Below are 15,964 nucleotides of genomic sequence, written 5' to 3' on the forward strand. Positions count from 1 at the left end.
TATATAAGTTTGTGATGTAAATAAATACAATAATACATAATACAGAGACAAGTATCACTTTGTGGACCTAAATAATTTGTATGGAATTTGTTAATGGATCTCCTGCAGCCAGCAGTAATAGATCCTCCCCCCCCCCCCCCCAGCAACAATCATCACACTCCAATCAGTGCCGTGATTATCAGTTCAGCCCCAGCAGTGCTCATCAGTGCTGCCAATCAATGCCCACCAGTGCCGCCTATCAGTGCTCATCAGTGTCACCTATCAGTGCCCATCAGTGCCGCAATTCAGTGCAGCCTTAGCAACGCCTCCTCATCATCAGTGCCCATCAGTGTCACCTCACCAGTGCATATCAGTGCCACATATCAGTGCTCATCAGTGCAGCCTATCAGTGCTCATCAGTGCAGCCTATCAGTGTCCATCAGTGCAGCCTATCAGTGTCCATCATTGTCGCAAATCAGTGCAACATTATCCGTGCCTCCTTATTTGTCCCATCAGTGCCCATAAGTGGTACTTCATCAGTGCAGCCTATCAGTGCCCATCAGTGCCATCTATCAGTGCCGCATATTAGTGCAGCCTCATCAGTGCCCATCAGTGTCACCTCATCAGTGCCCATCAGTGCCCATCAGTGCCACATACCAGTGCTATTCTGTGCAGCCTATCAGTGCCCATCAGTGCAGCCTCATCAGTGAACATTGGTGAAGAAGAAAATGTACTTATTTGCTAAAGTTTTTGCAACAGAACTAATAAATACTTTTTTTTTCAAAATGTTTGGTCTTTTTTTTGTTTGTTTAGCAAACAAAATAACAAAAAGCCCCGAGGTGATTAAATACCACTAAAAGAAAGCTCTATCCGTCTCAAAAAATGCTTAAAATTTAGTTTGGGTACAGTGTTGCACGACCGTGCAATTGTCATTCAAAGTACAAGAGGTGAAAGCTGAATATTGGCCTGGAAGTGCCCCCTTGAAGTGGTTAAAGGTTTACTGACCTGCGGACTGATTTATTTGACCAGAAATCTCTGAGGATGGGAAATAGACTTTTCCAAAGCATAGGAATGGAAAGAAAAATGTTTCCGAGGTCCCTGGGAGCCCCTATCAGTCTACATTGCCCAGGCTATCAGCAAGAATGCATCTTTCAGCCTGGGCCTTGCACCCCTTGAGATGGTCGGTGGTGGACCTTTTCATGACAAGAGATATGCAGGATAACTGGCATAAGATCCAAAATGTTCTGGTACTGACTCTAAAAAAAACCTTTATTTTTACACAGGTGTGAAACACGTGAAAGAAAGATGAAGATTCTTCTTCTCCTCCAGTTGTTCGTCTCATTGGTCCTTGCGAAATCATATGGAGATCACGGCCAAAACTCTAAAGAAGAGCATTCAGAGATATCCGAAGCGGAAATTGACTTTGCTTTGAAGCTTTATAAAAGCGTAGCTCCACTTTCAGAAAGGCCCCCACCAAACCTATTCATTTCACCGGTCAGCATCTACACCACCCTCGCCATGCTGGCCCTCGGCGCCCGATCAAAAACTCGCGAGGATATTCTTCAAGGCATGGGCCTGGATGACACCAAGACAGACAAGAAGCTGCATGACAGCTATAGCAAGTTCCTTGAAGCCATAAATCAACACAGCAACGACGTATATTTCAAGCTTCGTAATGAGATCTTCATAGAAGAGTCGGCCAATATTTTACCATCATACACAAGTAGTGTGACTAAGTACTACAACGCCTCCATTCACACCTTTAGCAACGATGACCCTCAGAATACTAAGAACACAATCAACGAGCTTGTGAGCGATAATACAGACCATAGGATCCGGAATATAATTGGTAACTTGGATTCCAAAGCATCGATGATTGTTGTAGATTATGCAGTCTATCAAGGTAAGTCCATTTTACTTGGGGGACGGCTGTTATCTTTAGGATTTAAAAAGGAGACAAACAACGATGTGATCATAAATGGCGTCATATCATCACTGGCCTTCCATAAAAGAAAGTCAGTTATATTTCAACATCAGTAGCAAAATGTCACCATTTCTGTCAAGATGCAAACTTCTGAACACACTTGTTTGATAAAGTGGCCAGGAAGTTCCCTCATCTGTTCCAGATCTTTGCCCCAGATGAGGGTCTGTTATTATTGTTAATGGGGGACCCCCACAAAAATAAAACAATACGGGGAAACTAATAAAAATTCTTGAACAAGAAAACATTTCCCTAAAACATATACCAGACCCTTATCATTGATGAGAGCCTGGTATTGACCCCCCAGATCCTTCTCCACCATTGACCCCCCCAGATCCTTCTCCACCATTGATCCCCCCAGATCCTTCTCCACCATTGACCCCTCTAGATCCTTCTCCACCATTGACCCCCCCAGATCCTTCTCCACCATTGATCCCCCCAGATCCTTCTCCACCATTGACCCCCCCAGATCCTTCTCCACCATTGACCCCCCCTCAGTATGTATGATGCATGCATATTCTTAACCCCCAAGTACATACCCTTACATTTATCAACATTAGACCTCATTGGCCCCATAGTCCCCCAATTACACAGAGCATTGAGGTCGGCTTGTAAGTTGGAGACATCCTGTAAGGACGTTATTCCCCGGCACAGCTTGGTGTCATCTGCAAAGGCTGAGATCCCATATCGTTTATAAGTATATTAAAAGGTAAGGGTCCCAACACTGAACCTTGGGGTACCCCACTAATCACATTGAATCTTGGGGTACAATGTAACGGAAGTGGACCCCAGACCACACTTGGGTATATTCCGCTATACCGCAGCTTCCCTGTCTGAACACAGATCCACGGACCACACCCTTGAAATCCCTCAGGAAATAGACAGCACCCGACTCTTCTTAAAACAAGAAGTCAACTCTTTATTTTACATACACAACAAGTTATATACACAGGGCGGGGAAACACAACCAGGAACAGGAAACACATCATCAGCCCGCCCCATCAGTGGGGAGGACTACAGGAAACACATCATCACCCCGCCCCATCCAACCAAGACACAGAACAATGGGGCAGCACATGGCAAAAGGACAATAGACAGCCATGTGACCGAGAACAAAGCACAACACACCAATACACAATAGACATTCCCATTCACATTCATACCCTGTACCCTAACAGGCACAGGGTCACTTAAACATAAGAATTTGGGAAGATGATACAGAGGTCCCCCACCCCCAAAAGTCACTCCCGTCACATACACCAATAACTACCCTAGGCCCTTTAGGTTTGGTATGAGTTTTAAGCTGGAACCAAAAACAAAAAAAGTGTTGGAAATCCCAAAAAAATTGATAGCAGATCCTTGTCGGAGCATGCAGCGTGACAGGCCAGGAAGGGGGAGGCAGTGTGTGCACCATCATCAACATATCAACCAGCAATACAACCCCTCAGCCCAGCTCTTCAACCAACCCCTCAGCCCATTTCTTCTGATAACCCCTCTGCTCTTCTGCCTATACCTCAGCCCGCCCCTTCTGCCTACCCCTCAGTCCACTTCTTCTGATAACCCCTCTGCTTTTCTGCCTACCTCTCAACCCACCCCTTCTGCCTACCCCTCAGTCTGCCCCTTCTACCTACCCCTCAGTCTGCCCCTTCTGCCTACCCCTCAGCCCACCCTTTCTGCCTACCCCTCAGTCCGTCCCTTCTGCCTACCCCTCAGCCCACCTCTTCTGCCTACCCCTCAGCCCACCTCTTCTGCCTACCCCTCAGTCCGCCCCTTCTGCCTACCACTCAGTCCGCCCCTTCTGCCTACCACTCAGCCCGCTTCTTCTGCCTACCCCTCAGTCTGCCCCTTCTGCCTACCCCTCAGCCTGACTCTTCTACCTTCCCCTTAGCTCACCTCTTTTGCCTACCCCTCAACCCACCTCTTCTGCCTACCCCTCAGGCCATCTTCTGTCTACCCCTCAGCCCACCTCTTCTACCTACCCCTCAGCCTGCTCTTTCTACCTACCCCTCAGCCTGCTCTTTCTGACTATCCCTCAGCTCGCCTCATCTGCCTACCCCTAAACCCAACTTCTGCCTACTCCTCAGCCCAACTCTTCTGCCATCCCTCAGACCACCTTCTGTCTACCCCTCATACCGCCTCTTCTGCCTAACCCTCAGCCCAACTCTTCTCCTAACCCCTCAGCCCACCTTCTGTCTACCCCTCATACTGCCTCTTCTGCCTACCCCTCGGACCGCCTCTTCTGCCTACCCCTCAGCCTTCCTTTTATGCCAACCCCTCAGCCCACCTCTTCTGCCAATCCCTCAGCTCGCTTCTTCTGCCAACCCCTCTGCTCTTCTGCCTACCCCTCAGCCCACCTCTTCTGCCAACCTGTCAGCCCACCTCTTCTGGTAACCTCTCTGCTTTTCTGCCTAACCCTCAACCCTCCTCTTCTGCCTATCTTCTGCCTACCCCTCAGCTCAACTTCTGCCTACCCCTCAGCCCACTTCTTCTGCCAACCCCTCTGTTCTTCTGCCTACCTCTCAGCCTGTCTCTTCTGCCTACCCCTCAGCCCACCTCTTCTGCCAACCCCTCTGCTCTTCTACCTACCCTTCAGCCTGCCTCTTCTGCTTACTCCTCAACCTACCTTTTCTGCCTACCCCTCAGCCTGGCTCTTCTGTCAACCCTTCAGTCCATCACTTCTGTCAACACCTCAGCCTGCCTCTTCTGCCTACCCTTAAGCTTTTCAACCTGCCCGTTAGCCCACCTTCTGATTACCCCTCAGTCCACTTCTTCTGCCAACCGCTCTGCTCTTCTGCCAACCCCTCAGCCCTCCTCTTCTGACTGCCCCTTCTGCCTACCCCTTGGCCCACCTCTTCTGCCTACCCCTCAGCCTGCCCCTTCTGCTTACCCCTCAGCCTGCCTCTTCTGTCTACCCTTCGGCCTGCCCCTTAGCCCACCTTCCACCTACCCCTCAACCCACCTCTTCTACCAACCCCTCAGCTCGCCTCTTCTGTCAACCCTTAAGCCCACCTCTTCTTCTAACCTTCTCAGCCCACCTCTTCTGACAACCTCTCTGCTCAGCTCCGCCTCTTCCAGCATGTGAATAGTAAAAAAGTTGCACAAACACTTTCTTTAAAATGTGAGCAGCTTGGAGACTTAACCAATTTCAGTTTTAAAGCAACAAACAGCCCAAAAAAATGGTGTCTGGTTTAGATAAATCAAAGGTGCATCTCTTGGCTAAAGTGGACGCTTCAAGGCTGAAGAGAATGTAAAGTGATTTTATACATATTTTTTGCTTTATTATGGTCAGGACTAGAGATGAGCGAATCGAACCAGGCGAAGTGGAATTCGATACGAATTTCAGGAAAAATTCGATTTGCGTTGAATCCGAATATTAGCCTACTTCGGGTGCGCGAATCGGATTTTTCCCGATCAGCCGGCAAAAGTGTCCCTGCAGAGAGCTCCGCTATTTCTGACAGTTCTCTGACAGTTCCTTCACATGTACAGCGGTTGAAACATTGTATCTATTTGTTTCCATTTAGGATACAGATGTTTTTATTCGGAAACAGATACAATGTTTCAACCGCTGTACATGTGAAGGAGCTGTCAGAGAACTGTCAGAAATAGAGGAGCTCTGCAGGTACACTTAGCGGAGCTCTGCAGATACACTTTTTGCCGGTTTGGAATTCTTATTTTCATCCTACTTCTTCTTCTTCTTCTTCATCCTCATCCTCAGAAGAAGAAGAAGAGGATGAGGATGAGGATGAAGAAGAAGAAGAAGAAGAAGAAGTAGGTTGAAAATAAGAATAATTCCAAGCCGGCAAAAAGTGTATCTGCAGAGCTCCTCTAAGTGTATCTGCAGAATAGAGGAGCTCTGCAGATACACTTTTTGCCGGCTTGGAATTCTTCTTATTTTCATCCTACTTCTTCTTCTTCTTCTTCTTCTTCCTCTTCATCCTCATCCTCTTCTTCTTCTTCTGAGGATGAGGATGAAGAAGAAGAAGAAGTAGGATGAAAATAAGAATAATTCCAAGCCGGCAAAAAGTTTATCTGCAGAGCTCCTCTAAGTGTATCTGCAGAATAGAGGAGCTCTGCAGATACACTTTTTGCCGGCTTGGAATTCTTCTTATTTTCATCCTACTTCTTCTTCTTCTTCCTCTTCATCCTCATCCTCTTCTTCTTCTTCTGAGGATGAGGATGAAGAAGAAGAAGAAGAAGGATAGGCTATTTCTGACAGTTCTGTGACATTCACTCCATACAGCGGTTGAAACATTGTATCTATTTGTTTCCATAAATGGAAACAAATAGATACAATGTTTCAACCGCTGTATGGAGGGAATGTCACAGAACTGTCAGAAATAGGCTATTTCTCATCCTTCTCCTTCTTCTCATCCTTCTTCTCATCCTTCTTCTCATCCTTCTCCTTCTTCTCATCCTTCTTCTCATCCTTCTTCTCATCCTTCTCCTTCTTCTCATCCTTCTCCTTCTTCTCATCCTTCTCCTTCTCCTTCTTCTCATCCTTCTCCTTCTTCTCATCCTTCTCCTTCTCCTTCTTCTCATCCTTCTCCTTCTCCTTCTTCTCATCCTTCTCCTTCTCCTTCTTCTCATCCTTCTCCTTCTCCTTCTTCTCATCCTTCTCCTTCTCCTTCTTCTCATCCTTCTCCTTCTTCTCATCCTTCTCCTTCTTCTCATCCTTCTCCTTCTCCTTCTCATCCTTCTCCTTCTCCTTCTTCTCATCCTTCTCCTTCTTCTCATCCTTCTCCTTCTCCATCTTCTCATCCTTCTCCTTCTTCTCATCCTTCTCCTTCTCCTTCTCCTTCTTCTCATCCTTCTCCTTCTTCTCATCCTTCTCCTTCTCCTTCTTCTCATCCTTCTCCTTCTCCTTCTTCTCATCCTTCTCCTTCTCCTTCCTCATCTCCAAGGGCATTTAAATTAAAGGTACAGTGTTCTGCACTAATTTAAAGGCTCTCTGAAACCTAGAAACCCTTTTTATAAGTTAACTTCGTAGCAAATAAATTCGCATCGAATCAAATTTCTTCCTGAAATTCGGCGAATCAGCCGAATCGAATTTTTGAATAATTCGCTCATCTCTAGTCAGGACTAAAAAAAAAAATATTGTTATTTTGGATTTTTTATAATTTGCCACTGATACAATGAATCCCAAACCACTATAGTTTACCCTTAAAGGAAACATTTTTTTTCTGTTCCTCCAGGGAAATGGAAAGGACAGTTTGACAAACAAAATACAGAGGAAAGAGAATTTGGGAGTGGATTGCCACCAACGATGCGCCGGAGGGGACTCTATAAGACGTACAAGGACAGAGAGCTGGATGTCAATGTGCTGGAGATGCCGTACGCCGATGACACCGCCCTTCTCCTCATCGTACCGAGACTGGGTAACCTGCATTACGTGGAACAATTACTGACCCCCCAGCTGATTAAAAAATACTTGAGCTCCTTGAGTACCAGGTATGCATGACAGTTGTTTACAACAGAACTCAGCAGTTTGAATGTTGTTAGAGGGATCAGCCAAATGATCGTACAAAGTGCAACGTGCAGCGTGATGTCTGCTGGGTGAACGCAGGATCACCTGACAACGCCAGCAGGATGGTGACGGGGTATACCCATGACTAATGCACCATAGATAGGCTTGTCCACTCCTAATTCCACCATTACCTATCCATACCACTCCACCCCCCTTAACCAAATAAACTTTACAAAAAACATGACACCATTTTGGAGTAAATGGCCAACATGGCCTTTTATTAACAACTTCACATTTTACATACATCAACCGTTCCTTAACGGAAACCAAAGAATTGTTGTTGGTCTTCAAAGGCACCCACAAACGATCCAAAATGCAACTGCGGACAACCCTATACACTAGGCCTCCAGCCGCAACCAACCAGCTCGGAGACAACCATACCGTCCGCAGTGCAGCACCACCACCTTCCAGTTAAACCTTGGTTAACTGGGAATGTCCCCGGGCATCCCATACCACGGATGGGTCCCACACCATTGTTTTACCTTCCAAGATGAGAACCGCCTCCAAAGACCAACAACCGCCCACAAACAAACAGAAAAACCCCCTTTTCTACCTTGTTTTTTTTTTTTTTTTTTTTATTTCTTACCTGCCCCCAGACGAGACCCTATACCCAACCAAACAGGGAGAACGGGAGGGAAGCTCTGGTCCTTGCTCACGTCCAGCTCCACTGACGCCCCTTCCACAGAACCCCCCACCCTAAGGTGCCACAGACCCCTCCTACACTCCACATCTGCCAATCCGATAATTCCCCAATCAATTCCCCACCCCCTGGAGCTAACTTTAACTCTTTCCGCTCCCTACACCACTCTGGGCCTAGTCATGTATGCCCTGCGCTATTTCCATTCTTCCTTATTCGCTACGGGCATTTCTCTATGGGCTGTAGGGGGCAGGAGAGCAACTGATTTGTAAGGATCAAACCCCGGACCCCACATTCACTATATCCGGTCTACCAGGACCCCGCATTCCCTATATCCACTCTCTCCGGACCCCGCATTCACTATATCTGCTCTCCCCTGACCCCGCATTCACTATATCCGCTCTCCCCGGACCCCGCATTCACTATATCCGCTCTCCCCGGACCCCGCATTCACTGTATCCGCTCTCCCCGGACCCCGCATTCACTATATCCACTCTATCCGGACCCCGCAATCACTATATCCGCTCTCCCTGGACCCCGCATTCACTATATCCGCTCTCCCTGGACCCCGCATTCACTATATCTGCTCTCCCCTGACCCCGCATTCACTATAACCGCTCTCCCAGGACCCCGCATTCCCTATATCCGCTCTCCCCAGACCCCGCATTCACTATATCCGCTCTCCCAGGACCCCGCATTCACTATATCCGCTCTCCCCGGACCCCGCATTCACTGTATCCGTTCTCCCCGGACCCCGCATTCACTATATCCACTCTCTCCGGACCCCGCATTCACTATATCCACTCTCTCCGGACCCTGCATTCACTATATCCGCTCTCCACAGACCCCGCATTCACTATATCCGCTCTCCCCGGACCCCGTATTCACTATATCCGCTCTCCCCGGACCCCGCATTCACTATATCCACTCTCTCCGGACCCCGCATTCACTATATCTGCTCTCCCCTGACCCCGCATTCACTATATCCGCTCTCCCCGGACCCCGCATTCACTATATCCGCTCTCCCCGGACCCCGCATTCACTGTATCCGCTCTCCCCGGACCCCGCATTCACTATATCCACTCTCTCCGGACCCCGCAATCACTATATCCGCTCTCCCCGGACCCCGCATTCACTATATCCGCTCTCCCCGGACCCCGCATTCACTATATCTGCTCTCCCCTGACCCCGCATTCACTATAACCGCTCTCCCAGGACCCCGCATTCCCTATATCCGCTCTCCCCAGACCCCGCATTCACTATATCTGCTCTCCCCGGACCCCGCATTCACTGTATCCGTTCTCCCAGGACCCCGCATTCACTATATCCGCCCTCCCAGACCCTGCATTCACTATATCCGCTCTCCCCGGACCCTGTATTCACTATATCCGCTCTCCCCGGACCCCGCATTCACTATATCCGCTCTCCCCAGACACCGCATTCACTATATCCGCTCTCCCCGGACACCGCATTCACTATATCCGCTCTCCCCGGACACCGCATTCACTATATCCGCTCTCCCCGGACCCCGCATTCACTATATCCGCTCTCCCCGGACCCCGCATTCACTATATCCGCTCTCCCCGGACACCGCATTCCCTATATCCGCTCTCCCCGGACCCCGCATTCACTATATCCGCTCTCCCCGGACCCCACATTCACTATATCCGCTCTCCCCGGACCCCACATTCACTATATCCGCTCTCCCCAGACCCCGCATTCACTATATCCGCTCTCCCCGGACCCCGCATTCACTATACCCGCTCTCCCCGGACCCCGCAATCACTATATCCGCTCTCCCCGGACCCCGCATTCACTATATCCGGTCTCCTCGGACCCCGCATTCACTATATCCGCTCTCCCCGGACCCCGCATTCACTACATTGTAACATGACAACAATGTCTCCCATGTTGTCATGTTACAATGTATTCCCCTCCCCCCTGAAATGCCCCCCATGTTGTCATGTTACAATGTATTCCCCCCCTGAAATGTCCCCCATGTTGTCATGTTACAATGTATTCCCCCTCCCCCCTGAAATGTCCCCCATGTTGTCATGTTACAATGTATTCCCCCCTGAAATGTCCCCCATGTTGTCATGTTACAATGTATTCCCCCCCTGAAATGTCCCCCATGTTGTCATGTTACAATGTATTCCCCCCCCCTGAAATGTCCCCCATGTTGTCATGTTACAATGTATTCCCCCCCCCCTGAAATGCCCCCCATGTTGTCATGTTACAATGTATTTATTGGGATTGGATGTGATGGACACAAAGTGACACATAATTGTGAAGTGGAAGGAAAATGAGAAATGGTTTTCAATATTTTTTACAAATTAATCTGTGAAAAGTGTGGTGGCATTTGTATTCAGCCCCCTTTACTCTGATACCCCTAACTAAAATCTAGTGGAACCAATTGCCTTCAGAAGTCACCTAATTAGTTCATAGAGTCCCCCTGTGTGTCATGTGATCTCAGTATAGACAGCTGTTCTGTGAAGCCCTCAGAGGTTTGTTAGAGAACATTAGTGAAGAAACAGCATCATGAAGGCCAAGGAAAACAACAGACGGGTCAGGGATAAAGTTGAAGAGAAATTTAAAGCAGGGTTAGGTTTTCCTTCCACTTCACAATGATGTGCCACTCTGTGTCGGTCTATCACATAAAATCCCAATAAAATGGATTGACGTTTTTGGTTGTCACATGAACAAATTTGGAAAATGTCAAGGGGTATGAAGACGTCTTCAAGGCCCCGTATCTCTGGTTTCCTTCAATTCAGCTTTGAACCTTAGAATCAGATCAGATCGGCTCATTCTGATTGGCTGATGGGGTCAGATCAGCTCATTCTGATTGGCTGATGGGGTTGCTGTAGCTTTCAAACCCCTTTTTTTGCCTCATTGGGAGAGCGGGGGATGGTTGGTATCGCTGATACAGACACCGATGTGTATTTTCCTTCACAGTTTGGTGGAACTCTTCTTACCCAAAATGATCTTCAACACCCCGGTGATCGTGGATCGCGCACTGCGACGCATGGGCATGTGGAGTATGTTCGATGAGAACAGCGCCGACTTCTCCGGGATCTCAAAGAAAGAGAAGTTCAGCGTTTCCTCAGTGAGTATCTTTCTTTCATATTTAATATGTGGATGAAGTATGGTAATCCTATAACAGGCGCCATCCCTATAGAACGGGGGGGGGGGCTCCAGACTTGTCATTCAAAGGGCCAGTTTACTGTACTTCAGGCTTCAGGGGGGCCGGATTGTGGTCAGTGGGGTTAGAATATGTCCCAGGCCCAGCATCAGTGAGAATAAACATGGCCTCAGGGGTGGTGGTCAGTAAAAGGAAGAGTATTGCCCCATCATTGGTATCAGTGGGAGGAATAGTGTCCCATCATTGGTATCAGTGGGAGGAATAGTGCCCCAATGTTGGTGTCAGTGGGAGGAATAGTGCCCCATCATTGGTATCAGTGGGAGGAATAGTGCCCCAATGTTGGTGTCAGTGGGAGGAATAGTGCCCCATCATTGGTGTCAGTGAGAGGAATAGTGCCCCATCATTGGTGTCAGTGGGAGGAATAGTGCCCCATCATTGGTGTCAGTGGGGGGAATAGTGTCCCATCATTGGTGTCAGTGGGAGGAATAGTGTCCCATCATTGGTATCAGTGGGAGGAATAGTGCCCCATCATTGGTGTCAGTGGGAGGAATAGTGCCCCATCCTTGGTGTCAGTGGGGGGAATAGTGCCCCATCATTGGTGTCAGTGGGAGGAATAGTGTCCCATCATTGGTAGTAGTGGGAGGAATAGTGCCCCATCATTGGTATCAGTGGGGGGAATAGTGCCCCATCATTGGTGTCAGTGGGAGGAATAGTGCCCCATCATTGGTGTCAGTGGGAGGAATAGTGCTCCATCATTGGTGTCAGTGGGAGGAATAGTGCCCCATCATTGGTGTCAGTGGGAGGAATAGTGCCCCATCATTGGTGTCAGTGGGAGGAATAGTGCCCCATCATTGGTGTCAGTGGGAGGAATAGTGCCCCATTGTTAGTTTCAGTGGAAGAAATAGTGCCCCATCATTGGTGTCAGTGGGGGGAATAGTGCCCCTTCATTGGTGTCAGTGGGATGAATAGTGCCCCATTGTTGGTGTCAGTGGGATGAATAGTGCACCATTGTTGGTGTCAGTGGGAGGAATAGTACCCCATCGTTGGTGTCAGTGAGAGAAATATTGCCCCATCATTGGTGTCAGTGGGAGGAATAGTGCCCCATTCTTAATGTCAATGGGGGGAATAGTGCCCCATCATTGGTGTCAGTGTGAGGAATAGTGCCCCATCATTGGTATCAGTGGGAGGAATAGTGTCCCATCATTGGTATTAGTGGGAGGAATAGTGCCCCATCATTGGTATCAGTGGGAGGAATAGTGTCCCATCATTGGTGTCAGTGGGAGGAATAGTGCCCCATCATTGGTGTCAGTGGGAGGAATAGTGCCCCATCATTGGTGTCAGTGGGGGGAATAGTGCCCCATTGTTGGTGTCAGTGGGGGTAATAGTTCCCCATTGTTGGTGTCTGTCACAACCAATCTGTCACGGATCCCCCACACACCACGCCCACAGCGACTAGCTAATCAAGGCGCGCACGTGCGGCCGTGACTTGGGGTAAGAGGGAATAAAGGGGACTTAACTTTGAATATATAAAACCGTAGATAAGACCAGCCGTGATATCCTTTCACAGCCCGCACTACCTCTTGGCCACCACCTGATGGAGACTCCACTCCAATCCAGCTGGTCGACCACACACTGGCAGATACAAATCTTATATACAATCTGGTGCACTGATTAGAGTTGAGGAGCAGCTTAATAACTACACACCCTTCTAAGGTCCCTCCAGCTATCCTACAAGTCAGAACCCCGGAGTTATCACCCTTCCACTGTCCACACCCCCCCCACACCAGACACACCAGAAAAGGTAGCCTGCCACCACCCAACAGTTTATCCGCAGAACGGTCTGCTGGGACACCCCACACACACAGATCTCTGTCTGGCAGATCTGTTACCTTTACAATCTGCATGCAATCTGCCCACACGCAGTGCAATTGCATAAAGATTGGCAATGAGCCTGACCGAGCGTTTAAGGCACTAAAATACAATCCAATCTAATCTCTCCAATCCGATCCCTCCGGAGATATGAGCCCGAGCTTAAATACACAGAAGTCACTAATTAATTTTAAGATTTAATTTCCCAAAAGAGGGCAGAGCATAAAATATGTACAAAATATAAAAAGTTACAGAAATACAAAAAATACAAGAAGACACACAAATGACTAATTATTATAAAATAAAAGGGAATAAAACAGAATAAAATGTTTACCGAGATCTATCCTGCGACTGGAGCAAGCCAGAGCGTCAGCAATCCGTCAGTCAAATCGAACCGGCTCCATATGAATCACAAAAGTCCCAATTCCCGTGTACTCCTTTTATGGGGATATGGACGTAGGCGGGACATTAGTCCTCGGCCAATTGACCATGGGGGGGTGTTCCTGTACCCGCCCACAGGATGTTCTGGGTGCTGGCCTGCCCAAGTTCAGTCGGACTAAAAGCAGCTTGAAACACCAAGTCGGGGATTGGATTTCCGAAACCAGAGCATCGGCCTGATCGCGACAGTACCAAACACCATTCGACTGTCACAATCCAGCGCCGCGTAACCATTTCCTGCATTGTCCTGGCCTTCTACCTAATCCAACGAATACGGTTTTTATATGTTGGTGTGACCCACAGGGTGCCCTACAAGAAGGGAGTATGTTCATCTCTCTGCAACTAATATTTTAGCTTTTATGAGAGAATAAACATACTCCTTTGATGTATGTAGACACTTTTAGCTCCCCCAATGACAAGAACTGAATCTACATCTAATCTACTCATATCTGTACATTTATGTCACATGTACGTTACAGTGTCAGAGGTAGGAATAATGCTCCATCATTGGTGTCAGTGGGGGGAATAGTGCTCCATTGTTTATGTCAGTGGGAGGAATAGTGTCCCATTATTGGTGTAAGAGGGAAGAATAGTGTCCCATCATTGGTGTCAGTGGGAGGAATAGTGTCCCATCATTGGTGTCAGTGGGAGGAATAGTGCCCCATCATTGGTGTCAGTGGGAGGAATAGTGCCCCATCATTGGTGTTAGTGGGGGGAATAGTGCCCCATCATTGGTGTCAGTGGGGGGAATAGTGCCCCATCATTGGTGTCAGTGGGGGGAATAGTGCCCCCTCATTGGTGTCAGTGGGGGGAATAGTGCCCCATCATTGGTGTCAGTGGGAGGAATAGTGCTCCATCATTGGTGTCAGTGGGAGGAATAGTGCCCCATCATTGGTGTCAGTGGGAGTAATAGTGTCCCATTATTGGTGTAAGAGGGAAGAATAGTGTCCCATCATTGGTGTCAGTGGGAGTAGTAGTGCCCCATCATTGGTGTCAGTGGGAGGAATAGTGCCCCATCATTGGTGTTAGTGGGGGGAATAGTGCCCCATCATTGGTGTCAGTGGGGGGAATAGTGCCCCATCATTGGTGTCAGTGGGGGGAATAGTGCCCCCTCATTGGTGTCAGTGGGGGGAATAGTGCCCCATCATTGGTGTCAGTGGGAGGAATAGTGCCCCATCATTGGTGTCAGTGGGAGGAATAGTGCCCCATCATTGGTATCAGTGGGAGGAATAGTGCCCCATCATTGGTGTCAGTGGGAGGAATAGTGTCCCATCATTGGTGTCAGAGGGAAGAATAGTGTCCCATCATTGGTGTCAGTGGGAGGAATAGTTCCCCATCATTGGTGTCAGTGGGAGGAATAGTGCCCCATCATTGGTATCAGTGGGAGGAATAGTGCCCCATCATTGGTGTCAGTGGGAGGAATAGTGTCCCATCATTGGTGTCAGTGGAAGGAATAGTGCCCCATCATTGGTATCAGTGGGAGGAATAGTGTCCCATCATTGGTGTCAGTGGAAGGAATAGTGTCCCATCATTGGTGTCAGTGGGGGGAAAGTGCCCCATCATTGGTGTCAGTGGGAGGAATAGTGCTCCATCATTGGTGTCAGTGGGAGGAATAGTGCCCCATCATTGGTGTCAGTGGGGGGGAAAGGGCCCCATCATTGGTGTCAGTGGGAGGAATAGTGCCCCATCATTGTTGTCAGTGGGAGGAATAGTGCCCCATCATTGGTGTCAGTGGGGGGGAAAGGGCCTCATCATTGGTGTCAGTGGGAGGAATAGTGCCCCATCATTGGTGTCAGTGGGAGGAATAGTGCCCTGTATCATTCAAAGGAATAGTGCCCCAAGGGCCAGTTAAAAGCTGTCAAAGGGCCACATCCGGCCCATGGGCTCACGGTTTGGAGACCTCTTCTATAGGGAATGCATAGAGCAAATAATTTCCCCCCCCCTATAGGAGAGATGGGAATACAGGTAAGGGGACTCTAAGTGTTCCATAATAGGAAACATAACCAATGTATAAAAAAGTACAAATGTTTATATCAGACAATAATAACAATTGCAATACAAAAGTTGCGTCCAAACAGTAACACCGCGTGCGCCCATATCGGTGATGTCACTGGTATATAAAAGCTGCAAGTCCTTGTGTACGGCCCATAGATGATAGAGCACTCGGGCAGCTGGTCCTCTCTGCTCACCTCCACACCCCAAACACCCCTCTCTGCTCACCTCCACACCCCAAACACCCCTCTCTGCTCACCTCCACGCCCCAAACACCCCTCTCTGCTCACCTCCACACCCCAAACACCCCTCTCTGCTCACCTCCACACCCCAAACGCCCCTCTCTGCTCACCTCCACACCCCTCTCTGCTCACCTCCACACCCCAAACAGCCCTCTCTGCTCAC

At 48.7% G+C, this 15,964-nt stretch overlaps 1 protein-coding gene across 1 annotated transcript; it reads left to right on the forward strand.

Annotated features, from left to right (window-relative positions):
- Positions 1-1,284: 1,284 nt before the first annotated feature.
- On the forward strand, positions 1,285-7,418 carry LOC149432844 (serine protease inhibitor A6-like). The gene is made up of 2 exons (XM_089664879.1): positions 1,285-1,882; positions 7,153-7,418. The coding sequence occupies exons 1-2, from the start codon at positions 1,285-1,287 to the stop codon at positions 7,416-7,418; spliced, it is 864 nt and encodes a 287-aa protein (XP_089521005.1).
- The last annotated feature ends 8,546 nt before the right edge of the window (positions 7,419-15,964 follow it).

Source organism: Staurois parvus, unplaced genomic scaffold, assembly GCF_062004578.1.
Source record: "Staurois parvus isolate SC_StPar_1 unplaced genomic scaffold, SC_StPar_1.0 ptg002086l, whole genome shotgun sequence".
Lineage (NCBI taxonomy): Eukaryota > Metazoa > Chordata > Amphibia > Anura > Ranidae > Staurois > Staurois parvus.

Excerpts from the sequence above, each read along its gene's own strand:
- LOC149432844 (XM_089664879.1), top strand. The coding sequence starts at position 1,285 with ATGAAGATTCTTCTTCTCCTCCAGTTGTTCGTCTCATTGGTCCTTGCG. Across the intron at positions 1,883-7,152 it reads AGATTATGCAGTCTATCAAG|GGAAATGGAAAGGACAGTTT; the intron begins GTAAGTCCATTT and ends CTGTTCCTCCAG.